Below are 13,139 nucleotides of genomic sequence, written 5' to 3' on the forward strand. Positions count from 1 at the left end.
TTTTGATACCGGTACCATGCTGTTTTGATTACTGTAGCCTTGTAGTATAGTTTGAAGTCAGGTAGCCTTCAGCTTTGTTCTTTTTGCTTAGAATTGACTTGGCTATGCGGGCTCTCTTTTGATTCCAAATGAAGTTTAATGTGTTTTTTTTCCAGTTCTGTGAAGAGGGTCATAGGTAGCTTGATGGGGATAGCATTGAATCCATCAATTACTTTGGGCAGTATGGCCATTTTCACAATATTGATGAAAGCTTTTCAAACCTTTGCCAGCTTTTAAAAATTGGATTTTTAAATAATACTGAATTTTGAGAGTTCTTTATATTTTCTAGTTACTATTCCTTTATCTGATAAGGGAACTTCACCCAGTCTGTGGCTTGCCTTTTCATGATCTTAACAGTGACTTTTGGAGAGCAGGGGTTTTTAATTTGATGAAGTCCTCGTTTACCATTTGTCACTTGTGTTTTTGGTGTTGTGTCTAAGACAACTGCCAAGCCCAAGGTCATAAAGACTGACTTGCATGTTTTCTTCTACGAGTTTTATGGTTTTAGATTTTACATGTTAGTCTTCAATCGATTTTTAGGTTACCTTTTGTGTGTGGTGTGAGACTGGGGTCTGACTTCACTCTTTTGTATGTGGATATCTAATTGTCCTAGCACTGCTCATTGAAGACCGTCCTCTCCCCGTGGAGTGGTTTTGGCACCCTTGTCAAAATTCAGTTGACCGTAGATGGTGTGTCTGTTTCTGGACCTGAATTCTGCCATTGATTTACAGTCTTATCTGTCTACCTTAAGTCTGTCCTTAAGCCAGTACCAAGCCCTCTTGATTACTGTAGTTGTGTAGTAAGTTATGAAACTGGAAAATGCTAGTCCTTCAGCTTGGTTTTTCTTAAGCTTGTTTTGGCTATTTTGCATTTCCATAAGGATTTTCAGATCAGCTTGCACTGGGCGACAAGGTTTTCAGTGGCTTGCAGGATTTCTTTCTTTTGTGAGTGGCATCTTTTTCTGTCACCTTTGACTATCATTGACTGCTGTAGCAATGATAGTCACTATCATTGACTGCTGCAGTTTGTCAGTCTTGCCAAACTCTGATTCATCTGAGTCAATGTTGAAAACATTTATAAGAGTGATAGCGTTTCTTTATATTTTCTAGTTTTCAGGCTTCTAGTTTATTCTCTTGGCCACGGCTTCCAGTCCTTGGTTGAGAAGTCGGGGTGATGTGGGTGTTCTCCAGGGCACCTGCCCTGAGGCCTTAGGGCCCTCTCTCCAGCCCAGGTTATGGCTCCCTCAGCCCCAGCTGGGTTCTTTATCACACCCATCTGTCCACCTGACAGAATGGGCGGGAGTGGTGCCACATTTCTGGTCAGCTGCTGGCCCCTTCCCTGCTTCCTTATGCTGCAGGGGTTTACACCTGTGTTTCTTCGTTCATGTCCTTGGGACTTAGAGGAGGTAAATGTGTGGGACGCCTCTGCCGCATGGACCGATGGTGGCCCCTGGATTCATGGGCTGCTCCAGGACTGGCTTCAGCTATTTCCACCCTGTTTTCCTCACAGGTGGTTGTGAAGTTTATTAAGAAGGAGAAGGTCTTGGAGGATTGTTGGATTGAGGATCCCAACCTTGGGAAAGTTCCTTTAGAGATTGCAATTCTGTCCAGGGTGGAGCACGCCAATATCATCAAGGTAGACAATGATTTCCTCTTTAGAGACGCCCTGACTTTGCTCAAGTCAAATGTCTTCAGCTGTTGACCTGAAGATGTTTCGGCAGAGCCGGACTTGACTTTGTCTCTTCCCAGGTGTTGGATGTATTTCAGAACCACGGGTTCTTCCAGCTCGTGATGGAGAAGCATGGCTCCGGCCTGGACCTCTTCGCCTTCATCGACCGCCATCCCCGGCTGGATGAGCCCCTGGCGAGCTACATCTTCCGACAAGTGAGAGCAGGCCAGAGCCACAGTGGGGCGAACGCAAGCCTGGGTGCCTGGGTCTGGTGGCTGCAAAGATCAGTGACCCACTCCTGGTTCTCTGAGCTGGACCTCGTCTTCTGTGTGGGGATTTCATGGAGGAGGATGTATATTTTCAGAAAAAAATTCTATGAAGTAGAGAAAGTGAGGTTGGGAGGGAAGGATGAGGCCAGATACAGTTCTGGAATGACTGGGAAAGTTTGTTTAATGGTTAAGGTATTCACATACATAAAATATCCACCACAGTCATAAAAATTAACCAACAAGCGTTCAGGTGAAGTCAGAGAGTGCCTGAAAGACGTGTGTGCGGCACAGCGGCCTGCAGGCTGCAAATGCCCACTCAAAATGGTGGCTGTCCACCTAACGGCCAGCAAAGCTGAGATCCTGACACTCTCATTCTGCAGTATTGGTCTTGATCTGTTTTGTGCGTCATTACGTATTGATTCTGGGCCCTTATTTTACTGGAATGGGAGAGTGATAAGCAAAACAGGAAGACATCCTAGCAGAGGGCGAGGTGGAAGAAACGGTAACTCGTGTTGGGTTTTAAGGTGAAGGTGGTGGTTCCATTCGGTATCGCTCCCAGCTCCCCCCAAGGGGAGAAATACCAGCAAGGGGCTGTGTAGACAACTCACATTTGCTCTTGGATTGTTTGCTGGGCACGACTTGATTTCTAATGATGGCTTCTGGGAATCAGCATTTCTTCCTCATAGCTTTACCCTCTCAGGAGTTACTGGATTTCTGAAGTTTAGTTTCTCAGGCTCCTACTTGTAAGTTTCAGGCATTATGGATCAGCCAAAAAAAGGGCACCTCTCTCCCTCTTCCTATGTCGGAAGACAACATCTTCCCTTTAAGCTGTGGCAGAGACTCATTTCTGATATTTTTGACAGCAAATATGGTATCTGTGTGAGGTAACGTTGAGGGTCACTTGTTAAAAGCTGCTGCCTGACAGGTGTTGGTTCTGGAGCTAGCGAGACGGGTAATGATGGTGTTCTATACTGTAAAAGTTTTGCCAGAATTAATCTATACCCCCTTCGTAAATGTAAAGACATAAATGTTACCACACGTGAGTGTAGATTCACAATTTTATAAAATACATTCTCACACATTAATGTATTTAGGAATCGCGCTCATTCTCAGGGCATTGCCTGTCCGCTCTAGATTCATCGGGGCCTGCTCAGCGGCGGGGGAGCTGGGGCCTGGGAACAGCCTGGCTTGGTTCAGGCAGCTCCAGGGCAGTGCTGTTGGCCCAGGGCACGGGAGGTGTCTGCCGGAAGAGCAGCTCTCTTAAAGTTGCTCTTCATCCCTTTGTAGTTAATCTCTCAGAACTAGTTAATAAATCTCAACGAAACTTTCCATGTTCATGTTAATGTGTGGTTTCTGTCTCCCAACTGGATCGTGACTGATTTGTATATATCTGCATATGTATGTAAGTATGTATGCATGCATGCTTGTATATGTGTATTTATATGTGTACCTATGTACATGTTGTCTGTAGGTATGCACACGTGTATGTGCAGGTGTGTATGCATATGTGTGTATCTAAATGTGTATGTATCTGTAAATACGCAGGTATGTCTGTATATATGTTTGTAAATATTTGTATATTAAATATAAATTAATTAATTGGGCATAGCTAACCTGTGCTTAACTGTTGTTTCTGCTTTGAAAGATACTCATTTGTAAATATAAAATTGTCTCAAAAGATCAACACGATACATCCATGAAATCACTAAGTTGATTGGTACAATGGGTGTCCAGATTCCGACAGATGTTTAATTCATCCTAGTTGAGCTAAACTGAAAGGCTGATTTTGCTGGCCTCGGTTATGGGAGAGGCAGAGTGGGCCGGCGGTGCAGCAGCTGTTGGGAACGAAGCTTGTTTCTAGCGTAACCACTCTAAGTGTCTTGTTGAGCAGCCACATGTCTGAGGAAAGGACGGCTGACGCCTCGTGTTGCTCTCTGAGGCGCTGCGGGAGCCCTCAAGTAGGCTGTGCTCCCAGCTCTGTCCCAGATGGCAGCCTGGACTCTGGGCAAGGCCCTTTCCCTCCCTTTGGGCTGAGGCTGTCGACTGGGTGCTTTCTCTCGGGCTCTTCCCACTTCACACCAAAACTGCACCCATACTTCACGTGCCCACCATGGGTGTCTGTGAGCTGTGGCTTTGTGGCCTGTCTTTCCTCCTGGGATAGGCATGGTGTGCGTTGTGGGGCAAGTGTCTGCTAGGAAGGTTTTCTAAGCAGCAGACAGAACTCACGCGCCTCGTGTTGATGCTGCTGCCTGGCTGGCCGACGTGGCCGGCTCCGGTGAGCATGCCTCCTGGAGCGGCTTTGCTTCCTGTTTGCTTGCAGTCGTAGCTTCAGCATTCAGAACTCTTTCCTGGCCTCAGTTCATTATGGGTCACAGGTTCATTTTTTCTTTTGTTTTCGGTTCCAGTTTATTTTAAAGGCATGTTTTAGTTGCACTGCTTTTTTAAAAGCCCCCTCTGGCCTCCTGATTCCAGCTAGTGTCAGCCGTGGGATACCTGCGCCTGAAGGGCGTCATTCACCGCGACATCAAGGACGAGAACATCGTGATCGCCGAGGACTTCACCATCAAGCTGATAGACTTCGGCTCGGCCGCCTACTTGGAAAGGGGAAAATTATTCTATACGTTTTGTGGAACCATCGAGTACTGTGCCCCGGAAGTTCTCCTTGGGAATCCGTACGTATGCGGCAGCCTGTCCCTGCGCCCTCTGTCAGGACCCGGGTGGGAAGGTGGCTCCCTTCGTGCCTCGTGGCGATGGGTGTCGAGGGACCGGGGCTGGTGTGCTGAAAGATCAGTGGGCAGGCGGGCAGGGCCCTGTTGTCAGAGGCGCTGGGCGAGCAATAGAGGAGTTAATCCGTTTACTTTCTCAGCTTTTATTTATGTTTGGAGTTTCATAGAATAAAAAGCTAAGAAAAATATTAAAGATAAGAGTCTCCCAAAATGGTACTCTTCAGTAAGTGAAGAGGATTCCTTTTAGTTAGATTTATTTATTTTGATGACAGGAATCGTTATTTCAGTAAAATATAGTGGGGCTGATCACACAAGAAATGAGCATTAGAGAAAGTCCCGAGGCAGAAGGCTCGTGCTGAAGGCGGAGCGCTTGGCTGGAGGGGCCGTCGCTGAGCAGCCAGACGTCAGGGCGATGGAGTGGGCCGGCTGAGCCTCTGCTGTGGGGAGAAGCAGCGTCCTGGGGTGTGTGGCCGAGTTGGCGGCTCTGCAGTCAGGGGAGCCTGTGAGTCAGGGGCCGGTGTGGGCAGGGCCGCCCCTCGGGAGCTTAAGAGAGGAAAGGAAAACAGGAAGACTGGTTGGTTTGTAGGGCCTGAGTGGGGCCTCTGCTGACGGTGCTTTCTGCTGCACGCGCCTGGATCACTCTCTCATCTTCTGTAAACCAAGTGTGTCTTTATGTGTATGAAATAGATTTTATTAAGTTAGAAACAGACAACAGGTGTTTTCCTCAGGTGTGGTTGGAACACTTCTAGGTGCGTTCGTGGTTAGAGGGCCGGACGATCACGGCACCGCTTGGACCCTCACAGTGGGCCGAGGCGGTGCTCTGCTGCACCGCCCGTGTCTGTTCCATGTGGTTCTGTAGGAGGCAAGCTCGTGCTGTCCTCACAGGAGAGGGGCACAGGGTCCCTCACACAGACCTGCTTGCTTGGAGCTGGACCTGACGTGGTGGCCTGAGGCCAGAGCGTTTGCTCACGGTCACTGCGCGAGCTCCGTGCTGTGCCCTGGACTCTCGGGAGAAGCTCAGCTCGGGGAGAGGAGTGGCCGGGGTCTGCCTGGGCCGTGTTTCATCAGTCAGGAGGTGTGGGTTCCAGATGCCCACCCCGAGTCCTCAGAGCCCAGCGGCCTTGGCCTGTGCCAGCCTCCACACCAGGCAAGCATGGGCTCTTCTGGGCCTGGATGCCCTGTGTGCAGAGTGTGGAGGAAGTGCAGGGGGGCTCTTCCCCGCTAGAACCTCCATGTGTCTTCAGAGCCAGCAAACGGTGTGAAGTATTGAAGGGGCAGGTCTGAGAAGGGTAGATGTGGTTTGTTGCCCTGGTGCCTGGTGGGTCCTGTTGGGTCCTGGTGGCTCTGCCTGCCCTGCAGTGGCTGTTGTGCCCTCCGTGCTGGAGGGAACTGCCCGTCCCCTGTCCACTGACCCATGACACCTGCTGCGTGGCTTGTTACCCTCCCTGCACCCAGGCCGGAACCCTTGGGAGGATGCGGGGGATCCAGCCTGGGCGAGAGCTCAGTGCTGCTCAGCCACCTTGCTCCTGCCTCCCAGGGCCGCGGGCCTGCCCTCTCCCTGAGCACCTGCCCTGCCTCCCGGCCCCTCCCTTCTGGCTTGGGCAGTGTGCCGCTCCTGGGCCTGCTGGGCTGCAGGCCTCCTCTTGGGAGCCCCTCCGTCCTGCATCATCTCCCCATATCTCTGGGTGAAAGGGTTTCTGAGTTCTGATTCTCAGTCCCGTCCTCAGGGACCCGGCTTCCAGCTTGCCATCTGCATCTCCATCTCCTCCAGGGTCGGCAGCCTGAGGCCTTAGATCCCCGTTCCCCTTCCTCCAGCCCTGGCAGCCGCCATGCCACGTCCTTTTCCGTGAATCTGACGACTCTAGGGACCTCCTCTATGTGGAACTATACAGCATTTGCCTTTTGGTGACTGGCTTATTTCACTTAGCATAAAGTCCTCAAGGTCCGTCCGCGCCGTGGGCTGTCCCAGCGTCTTCCTTGTCAAGGCTGAATCTGACTGCATTTTTGGATATGCTGTACATACTCATTCATCTGTCTGTGGACATTCGGGCTGCTTCCACCTTTTGCTTCCATCTTTATGTCGTTCATGATGCTGGTACGAACGTGTGTGCGCAGGCACCCCCGGCTCTTGTTTCTATAAATCAAGCTTTATTGGAATGGAGCCGTGCTCATCTGCTTATGTGTTGTCTGTAGCTGCCTTCCTCCTTCGTGACAGAGTTGAGTTGCAGTGGGGACCATGTGGCCCCAAAACCTGAACTATGTACTCTTTGGCCCTTTATAGGAAACGTCTGCCAACCTCTGTTCTATTCTACTGGATATTTCTCTTCAGCTTCTAGAAGCCTTAAAATCTCTCTCTAACAAACAGAAACAACACAAAGATGAACACTGCCAAAGCTGATGTTCTTGCTCTGACCCCTGCAGCCCTCATCCCCTCGGCTTTCCTGCAGTCTGTGCTGGTGACCCCACCGCCCTCTGACTCAAGCTGGTGGCCTGACATTCGCCCACGCTGCTGCTCTGGCCTCTGGGATCTGCCTTCTTGAGCCCTCCCGGCCCCTCTTCTCCGAGTCCAGCCAAGGGCTGTCTGGCACTTCTAACTGCTGTGGTTTCTCTTGTGGTTTGTCTGATTCCAGTTCTGGGAAGAGGCTGCTGCTTCCCAGACCTCTTCTCGGGACAGACCCTCAGCTGCGGACCCAGAGACTCGTGGTCTCGGGCAGCGCAGGGACACAGCCAGGTGCGGCTGACCTGACTCCAGGGCGTGCTTGGTAGCAGCTTCGCCTCACCAAGCCTTGCTCCTCTTCTGTGTAAAATGAAGGTAGTATTTATCTTGCTAGGTGGTCGTGAGGATGGGGGCCAAGCCATGTGAACTGCTGGTACAGCACTGGCACCTCTAGGTTCCCAATAAAATGGCAGCTGGGATCAGGATGTTGACGGAGAGGTGTCTTCCCTGGGGCTGCTCTCGCTGGCCCATTGTGTGAACACTTACCGTGCCTCCACCGCTTCCTTCTTGACCGCCTTCATTCTCCGGTGTTTCTCCCGTTCAGTCTCGTCCTGGTGTGCTCGTCACACGTGATCCTGGTGTGATCTTTCTAAAGGGCACGCGTGTCCACGGTCACACCAAACTGAACTTGCCTGAACATGCCTGAAGGGCACGTAACCCTGTTCTGAAGCAGCCTGCGGCTCCCATGGCCCTGAGCAAAGCCAACAGACTTGCAGTCTGCTTCCTCTGGGAAGCCCTCATTAGCCTCGGAGCTGCCCAGGGGCCTCTCCAGCCCTGGCAGGTGGCTCGATGGCTGGTCTGGGGCAGAAGCGCGTGGAAATGGAGGGCGTGTTTGAGGGGTGGAGTGACTCTCCTGGGAATTCGCTGCCTGGCCTGTGTGCCTGGTCGGGAAGGGCCACAGTGCTTCCCGCGGGCGGGCTTGGCAAGTGCGTGCTGAGCACCATGGCGTCTGATGCCTTCTCGCAGCTACAGAGGGCCGGAGCTGGAGATGTGGTCTCTAGGAGTCACTCTGTACACGCTGGTCTTTGAGGAGAACCCCTTCTGTGAGCTGGAGGAGACCGTGGAGGCCGCCATACACCCACCGTACCTGGTGTCCACAGGTGAGCGTGAGCCGCAGACGATTCCGTCTCCTCCGTCCTCGGTGATCTCTGTCCATACTGATAGTCTCACTTGTTTCCTTTCTATTCATCGAATAATTGATCTGATCAAAAGAATAATTTGCGTATGACTGTAAAACATCTTGGTAATTTAGTTTTCATTACCATCTTTGGATCTTAGAGGCCCTCTTGTGAGAAACAGACTTGCAGTCCACACCTGGCCATGGCAGCAGCTAAGATTAGGCCCTTAGGTTAGAAACCCCATCGCACAGTGGGTGCCAGTGGATTGAGGCTGAATTTGATTGCATTTTCTTGATGTGCTACACTTGACTCCCCAGCGGCGCATGTGGAGGCCGTGGGGCTTCAGTTGCACCATGAGCTCCCCTTGATGTGCCTCAGCTTCCCGCAGGGACAGGAGTGGCTGTTTGTGTCTGGAGTGGGACCAGTGTGGGAGGCAGATGTGGGCTCAGTGGCCAGAAAGGCCTCCAGATGATCTGGAGTGGGCCGCCTCAGGAGCTCACACCCCACAGAAGCCCTGGAGCTGGTGATGGTGTGAGGGGCAGCCAGGTCAGCAGGGGTAGCTGTACCCCAGGGTTCTGAGGTCTCTTCCAATCTTGACATTGTGCCATGAAGAAGTACCTTGGACTGGCATAAACAAGAGATGTGCATTTCTCACAGTTCTGGAGATGGCCAACTTCTTGCTGGGTTCTTCGAGAGAGAGAGAGAGTGAGCTCTGAATTTGTCCTGTCTTCCTCTTATGGGGTTCCACCCTTGTGACCTCATCTAACTCCAGCTACCTCCCAAAGGCCCTACCTCCTCATACCACATCAGGAGTTGGGGCTTCAACACATGGATTGTTTGCGGGGATGGGGGGACTCCGTCTCTGGCAGCCTGGAAGGGATTCTTAGATTTGCTGAAGCTCTCGATTCCTGTGATGCCATGGGTCTTGGGCATGCTGTTCCACCCACAGAGGCTGTTCCGTGTGTTCTCCCACTGGGGTAGGTCCCCTGGGATGGCGAGGCTCCAAGTGGCCCTGGTTGGGTTGGTAGCTACATGGTTAAAGGAAGTGGGACCTGAATCCAGGTGCAAGGCAGGGGGCTCCTCTCAGAGCTCGTGCTGGCATCCCCTCACCTGTCATGTTAACCCTGATAGTCACAGCTCCGCATAGCCAGAGCCCCCGACGACAGACCAGTCAGGAACCCCCGCACCACCTGGACTGTGGTTGCATGAGATGGCATCTTGAACCCCAGGCTTTCATTTCAGAGGCAATGAGTGTTTCCTGCAGCTTTTCTCCAAGCACAGCTGGGCCCTGCACTAGAGGTTCCTGGGCCGCCTTCTGCCCAGTCAGAGGCTCTGCAGGGGGTGGGGGCACCCAGGAGTCTGAGATGTGCTCCCCTCGATCCCAGTCTGGATCTCCCATCTGTGTTCTTTGTGTCCCTAGAACTCATGAGCCTCGTGTCCGGGCTGCTGCAGCCAGTCCCTGAGAAGCGCACCACCTTGGAGAAGCTGGTGATGGACCCGTGGGTAACACAGCCTGTGAACCTTGCTGAGTACACGTGGGAAGAGGTGTGCCGAGTAAACAAGCCAGGTGAGGCCTCTCAGCGCCCTCCGCCCCGTGTGACTTTGCTCGGAATGACGCGGTCCCGGGGCTGCCTTCTTGGGTCAAAAGGAGGAAAAGGAAGCTCTCTCTCCCATGCTGTCTTGGGCACAAATGTCAGGGCCTATAGCTGACCTGCCACCTGTGAGCAGGGGCTTGATTGTGTCCAGAGGCCTCTGGACCCCACTGGGGTTCAGGGTGTGGCTTTGGGCCTTGGAGGGTGGCCAGGTACCCATGGGAGCACCTGGCAGAAGGGGTCAGGACCCTCAAAGATGGTTTGAGGAATGCAGTTGGTGACGGTCTGACTGGGCTGAAGGGGAGGAGGAGGCGGCCACAGGTGCCGAGTGTGATGCTTTAGCAGCCTGGGGGGACTCGTAGCTCTTCAGACAAGGCTCTGGCCACAGAGCCAGCACCGCTGCTCAGAGCATTTGGGCCAAGCTGGTGAAGATGGCCCTGGGCTTAGATCCCCACAGCACAGTGGCAGGAGCTGTACTTCCAACCAGTTGGATTTCTGAGCACCCCCCACCGCCATAGGCTTTTGTTCTAGGACTTCCAGTAAAAAGCAAAGTATCTTAGCAGCTTATGTTGGTAGTATGTGACGCAGCTCTCTTCTTCTTCTTCAGAAAGCGGAGTTCTGTCCACTGCGAGTCTGGAGATGGGGAGCAGGAGCCTGAGTGAAATGGCCCAGGCTCAGGAGCTTTGCGGGGGCCCCACTCCCAGCGAGGCTCCTGAGGGCCAGAGCTGTTTGCTGACCAGCTAAACGCCAGCTTCTGGCTGCTTTTCTTCACTTGGCTCGGAAAATCATACGGTTTTCAGGCCCATCTGCTTGGAGAAAGTACATTCTCAAGCGTTCCCAGCTCACCTGCCAAAAACTCACGTGCAGGTTTGATAAACGCCAGAACAGAAGGCAGCGATGCTGTGTTATTTTAGGTTCATTACATAGATTTGGAATTCACTTTCTTCATGACCTAGAAAAATACCCCAGTGTTCAACTGTTTTATATTATTAAAGGGCTTGTAATTTGTGAACTCCTGAAGGCATGAGTGTTTTCTCTTTCCACTCTATACACGCCTGTGTGTTGTTCCCTCTGACTCGGTGTATGCTCATCTGAGCGACGGAGATGTGAAATGTGTAGAACTGTTAGATGACCAGACTGTTCCATTAATTTATTTTCTCAAACACTTTTCAAATTAAAGCATCTTGTTAGTAAACAGTTACCCTGAGTTGGAAGTCGTGAACTGTTCCTGTGTGCTGCGTGTGGGAAATACTTGGTTTCGTTTTGCCATTTGTGCACCCCACTTGCCATAGCTGGAGAGAAGTCTAGTCTTGGTCATTCTGGGGTTCCTTTTACAAGCAGGCCCTGCCAGGGGTGGGCCTAGGGCTCTGAAGCTTCCTCCATCTGGTAAGACTGGGGAGGGTGTGGCATCCTCAGGGACTTCCCTTCCCCCGGGCCCTGTAGCAAGGCTGCTGTCAACATGTGGCTGGCTCATGCCAGCAGTCCCCAAACCCCCACGGCTAGCCAGCTCCCACCTCTGTCTCCGTGAGGGGCTTTCTGGCCCAGCCCACACCTTCGGTCCACGGGAGGGGCTCCAGCGCTGTCCCTTCCTCAGGGCTGCTCGGGTCCCAGGGTGCTTCTCAGACACTCAGTGGACTGCTTCCCTCTCAGGCTCCAGTCCGTTCCCCTCAGACAGACTTGGCTAGGTCAAGTACTTACATTGTTTTATTTCATGTCTGTGTTAGGGAGGAGGGAAGAGCTAGAGGTGACAGCAGAACCTTTCATTTTTTTCCCTGCTGAGACAGTTGGAAAATAAATAAACCGCTACCCTTTTCCTGTGTCATGACTTGCAGACTGTTTTTCCACATTCTGAGACTCCTGCCCAGACCTTCTGGAAGCTGCTTGGGGGCCAGGCTGCCTCCAGTGTGGTTCTGAGCTATTTCTCGTGGTATTTAGGAGACACTCAACTGTTAAGGATGATCAGAGCAGTTAATCTTAGTCCCATCTAGTAGGATACGGGAGACTGCCATCCCTTTCCTCAGAAAGTGCTCTTCAGTCTCCCTGCCACAAGTGACTGATGGAGTTAGTATGGAGTTGGAGAACCCTCCTCTATCAGGGACACTAAAGGTACAGGTTTTTAGAGATGTGTAATAAAGTCAGTGACGTTTACTCTTCAGAATTCAAATGCGTTTCCTAATGTTTTGAGAACTCAACATTTTTCTTTGCAGTGTTTATGATGCTTATAACACAGAGGGTGTTATAGAATGGTGCGGGTTTTTTGTTTTTTGGAGACAGCCTTGCACTGTCACCCAGGCTAGAGCGCAATGGTGTGATCTCAGCTCACTGCAACCTCCGCCTCCCAGGTTCAAGTGATTCTCCTGCCTCAGCCTCCCGAGTAGCTGGGATTACACGTGCCTGCCACCACGCCTGGTTGATTTTTTTGTACTTTTAGTAGGAACAGGATTTCACTATGTTGGCCAGGCTGGTCTTGAACTTCTGACCTCAGGTGATCCGCCTGCCTCAGCCTCCCAAATTGTCGGGATTACAGGCATGAGCCACCGCGCCTGGCCAGAATGGTGTTTTCAGACAGGTGTTTAATGGATTGAGAATGCTAGGTCCTAGCTTTCCAAGAAATGTTACTTCTTTATAAGATAATAATGAAAGCTCATCTGACTTGATAGCAGTGGAAGGTCGGCTATTTTGCAAATGTTCTTTGCAGAAAGAACCCAGAGAGAAACATTCTGACGCTGAGGCTGCCAAATTTTCCACTCCATGTTTTTTTTTTTTTCATATGGAGTCTCACTCTGTCACCAAGGCTGGAGCGCAATGGCGTGATCTCAGCTCACTGCAACTTCTGTGCCCTGGGTTCAAGCAATTCTGCCTCAGCCTCCCTGGTAGCTGGGATTACAAGTGTGTGCTACCATGCCCGGCTAATTTTTGTATTTTAGTAGAGATGGGGTTTTGCCAAGTTAGCAAGGCTGGTCTTGAACTCCTGAGCTCAGGTGATCCGCTTGCCCTGGCCTCCCAAAGTGCTGGGATTACAGGCATGAGCCACCTTGCTTGGCCCACTCCATGTTTTTAAAGTATGGTTTGAGAGAGCAAAGTTTTCACAAAAGACTGAAGGTGATGTCTATTTATTTATCATTATTTTTATTTTTATTTTTATTTTTTTTGAGACGGCGTTTCGCTCTTGTTACCCAGGCTGGAGTGCAATGGCGCGATCTCGGCTCACCGCAACCTCCGCCTCCTGG

General features: G+C 51.5%; 1 protein-coding gene across 6 annotated transcripts in view; it reads left to right on the forward strand.

The window, feature by feature from the left end:
* The window catches only part of PASK (PAS domain containing serine/threonine kinase), a 42,665-nt gene extending 31,557 nt beyond the window's left edge, over nucleotides 1-11,108 (forward strand). For 4 of the 6 annotated variants that reach the window (XM_010347289.3, XM_003936767.3, XM_010347286.3 and 1 more), the window contains exons 13-18: nucleotides 1,549-1,674; nucleotides 1,788-1,922; nucleotides 4,449-4,648; nucleotides 8,166-8,299; nucleotides 9,738-9,884; nucleotides 10,517-11,108. In XM_010347289.3, coding sequence (XP_010345591.2) covers nucleotides 1,549-1,674; nucleotides 1,788-1,922; nucleotides 4,449-4,648; nucleotides 8,166-8,299; nucleotides 9,738-9,884; nucleotides 10,517-10,653 — 879 coding nt within the window. In that variant the 3' untranslated portion in view covers nucleotides 10,654-11,108. Of the gene's footprint in view, nucleotides 1-1,548; nucleotides 1,675-1,787; nucleotides 1,923-4,448; nucleotides 4,649-6,983; nucleotides 8,300-9,737; nucleotides 9,885-10,516 lie in introns of those variants that run through there. The other 2 variants (XM_074398728.1, XM_074398729.1) reach the window with 2 other exon arrangements.
* Nucleotides 11,109-13,139: the final 2,031 nt, after the last annotated feature.

Source organism: Saimiri boliviensis, chromosome 5, assembly GCF_048565385.1.
Source record: "Saimiri boliviensis isolate mSaiBol1 chromosome 5, mSaiBol1.pri, whole genome shotgun sequence".
NCBI classification, from domain to species: Eukaryota; Metazoa; Chordata; class Mammalia; order Primates; family Cebidae; genus Saimiri; species Saimiri boliviensis.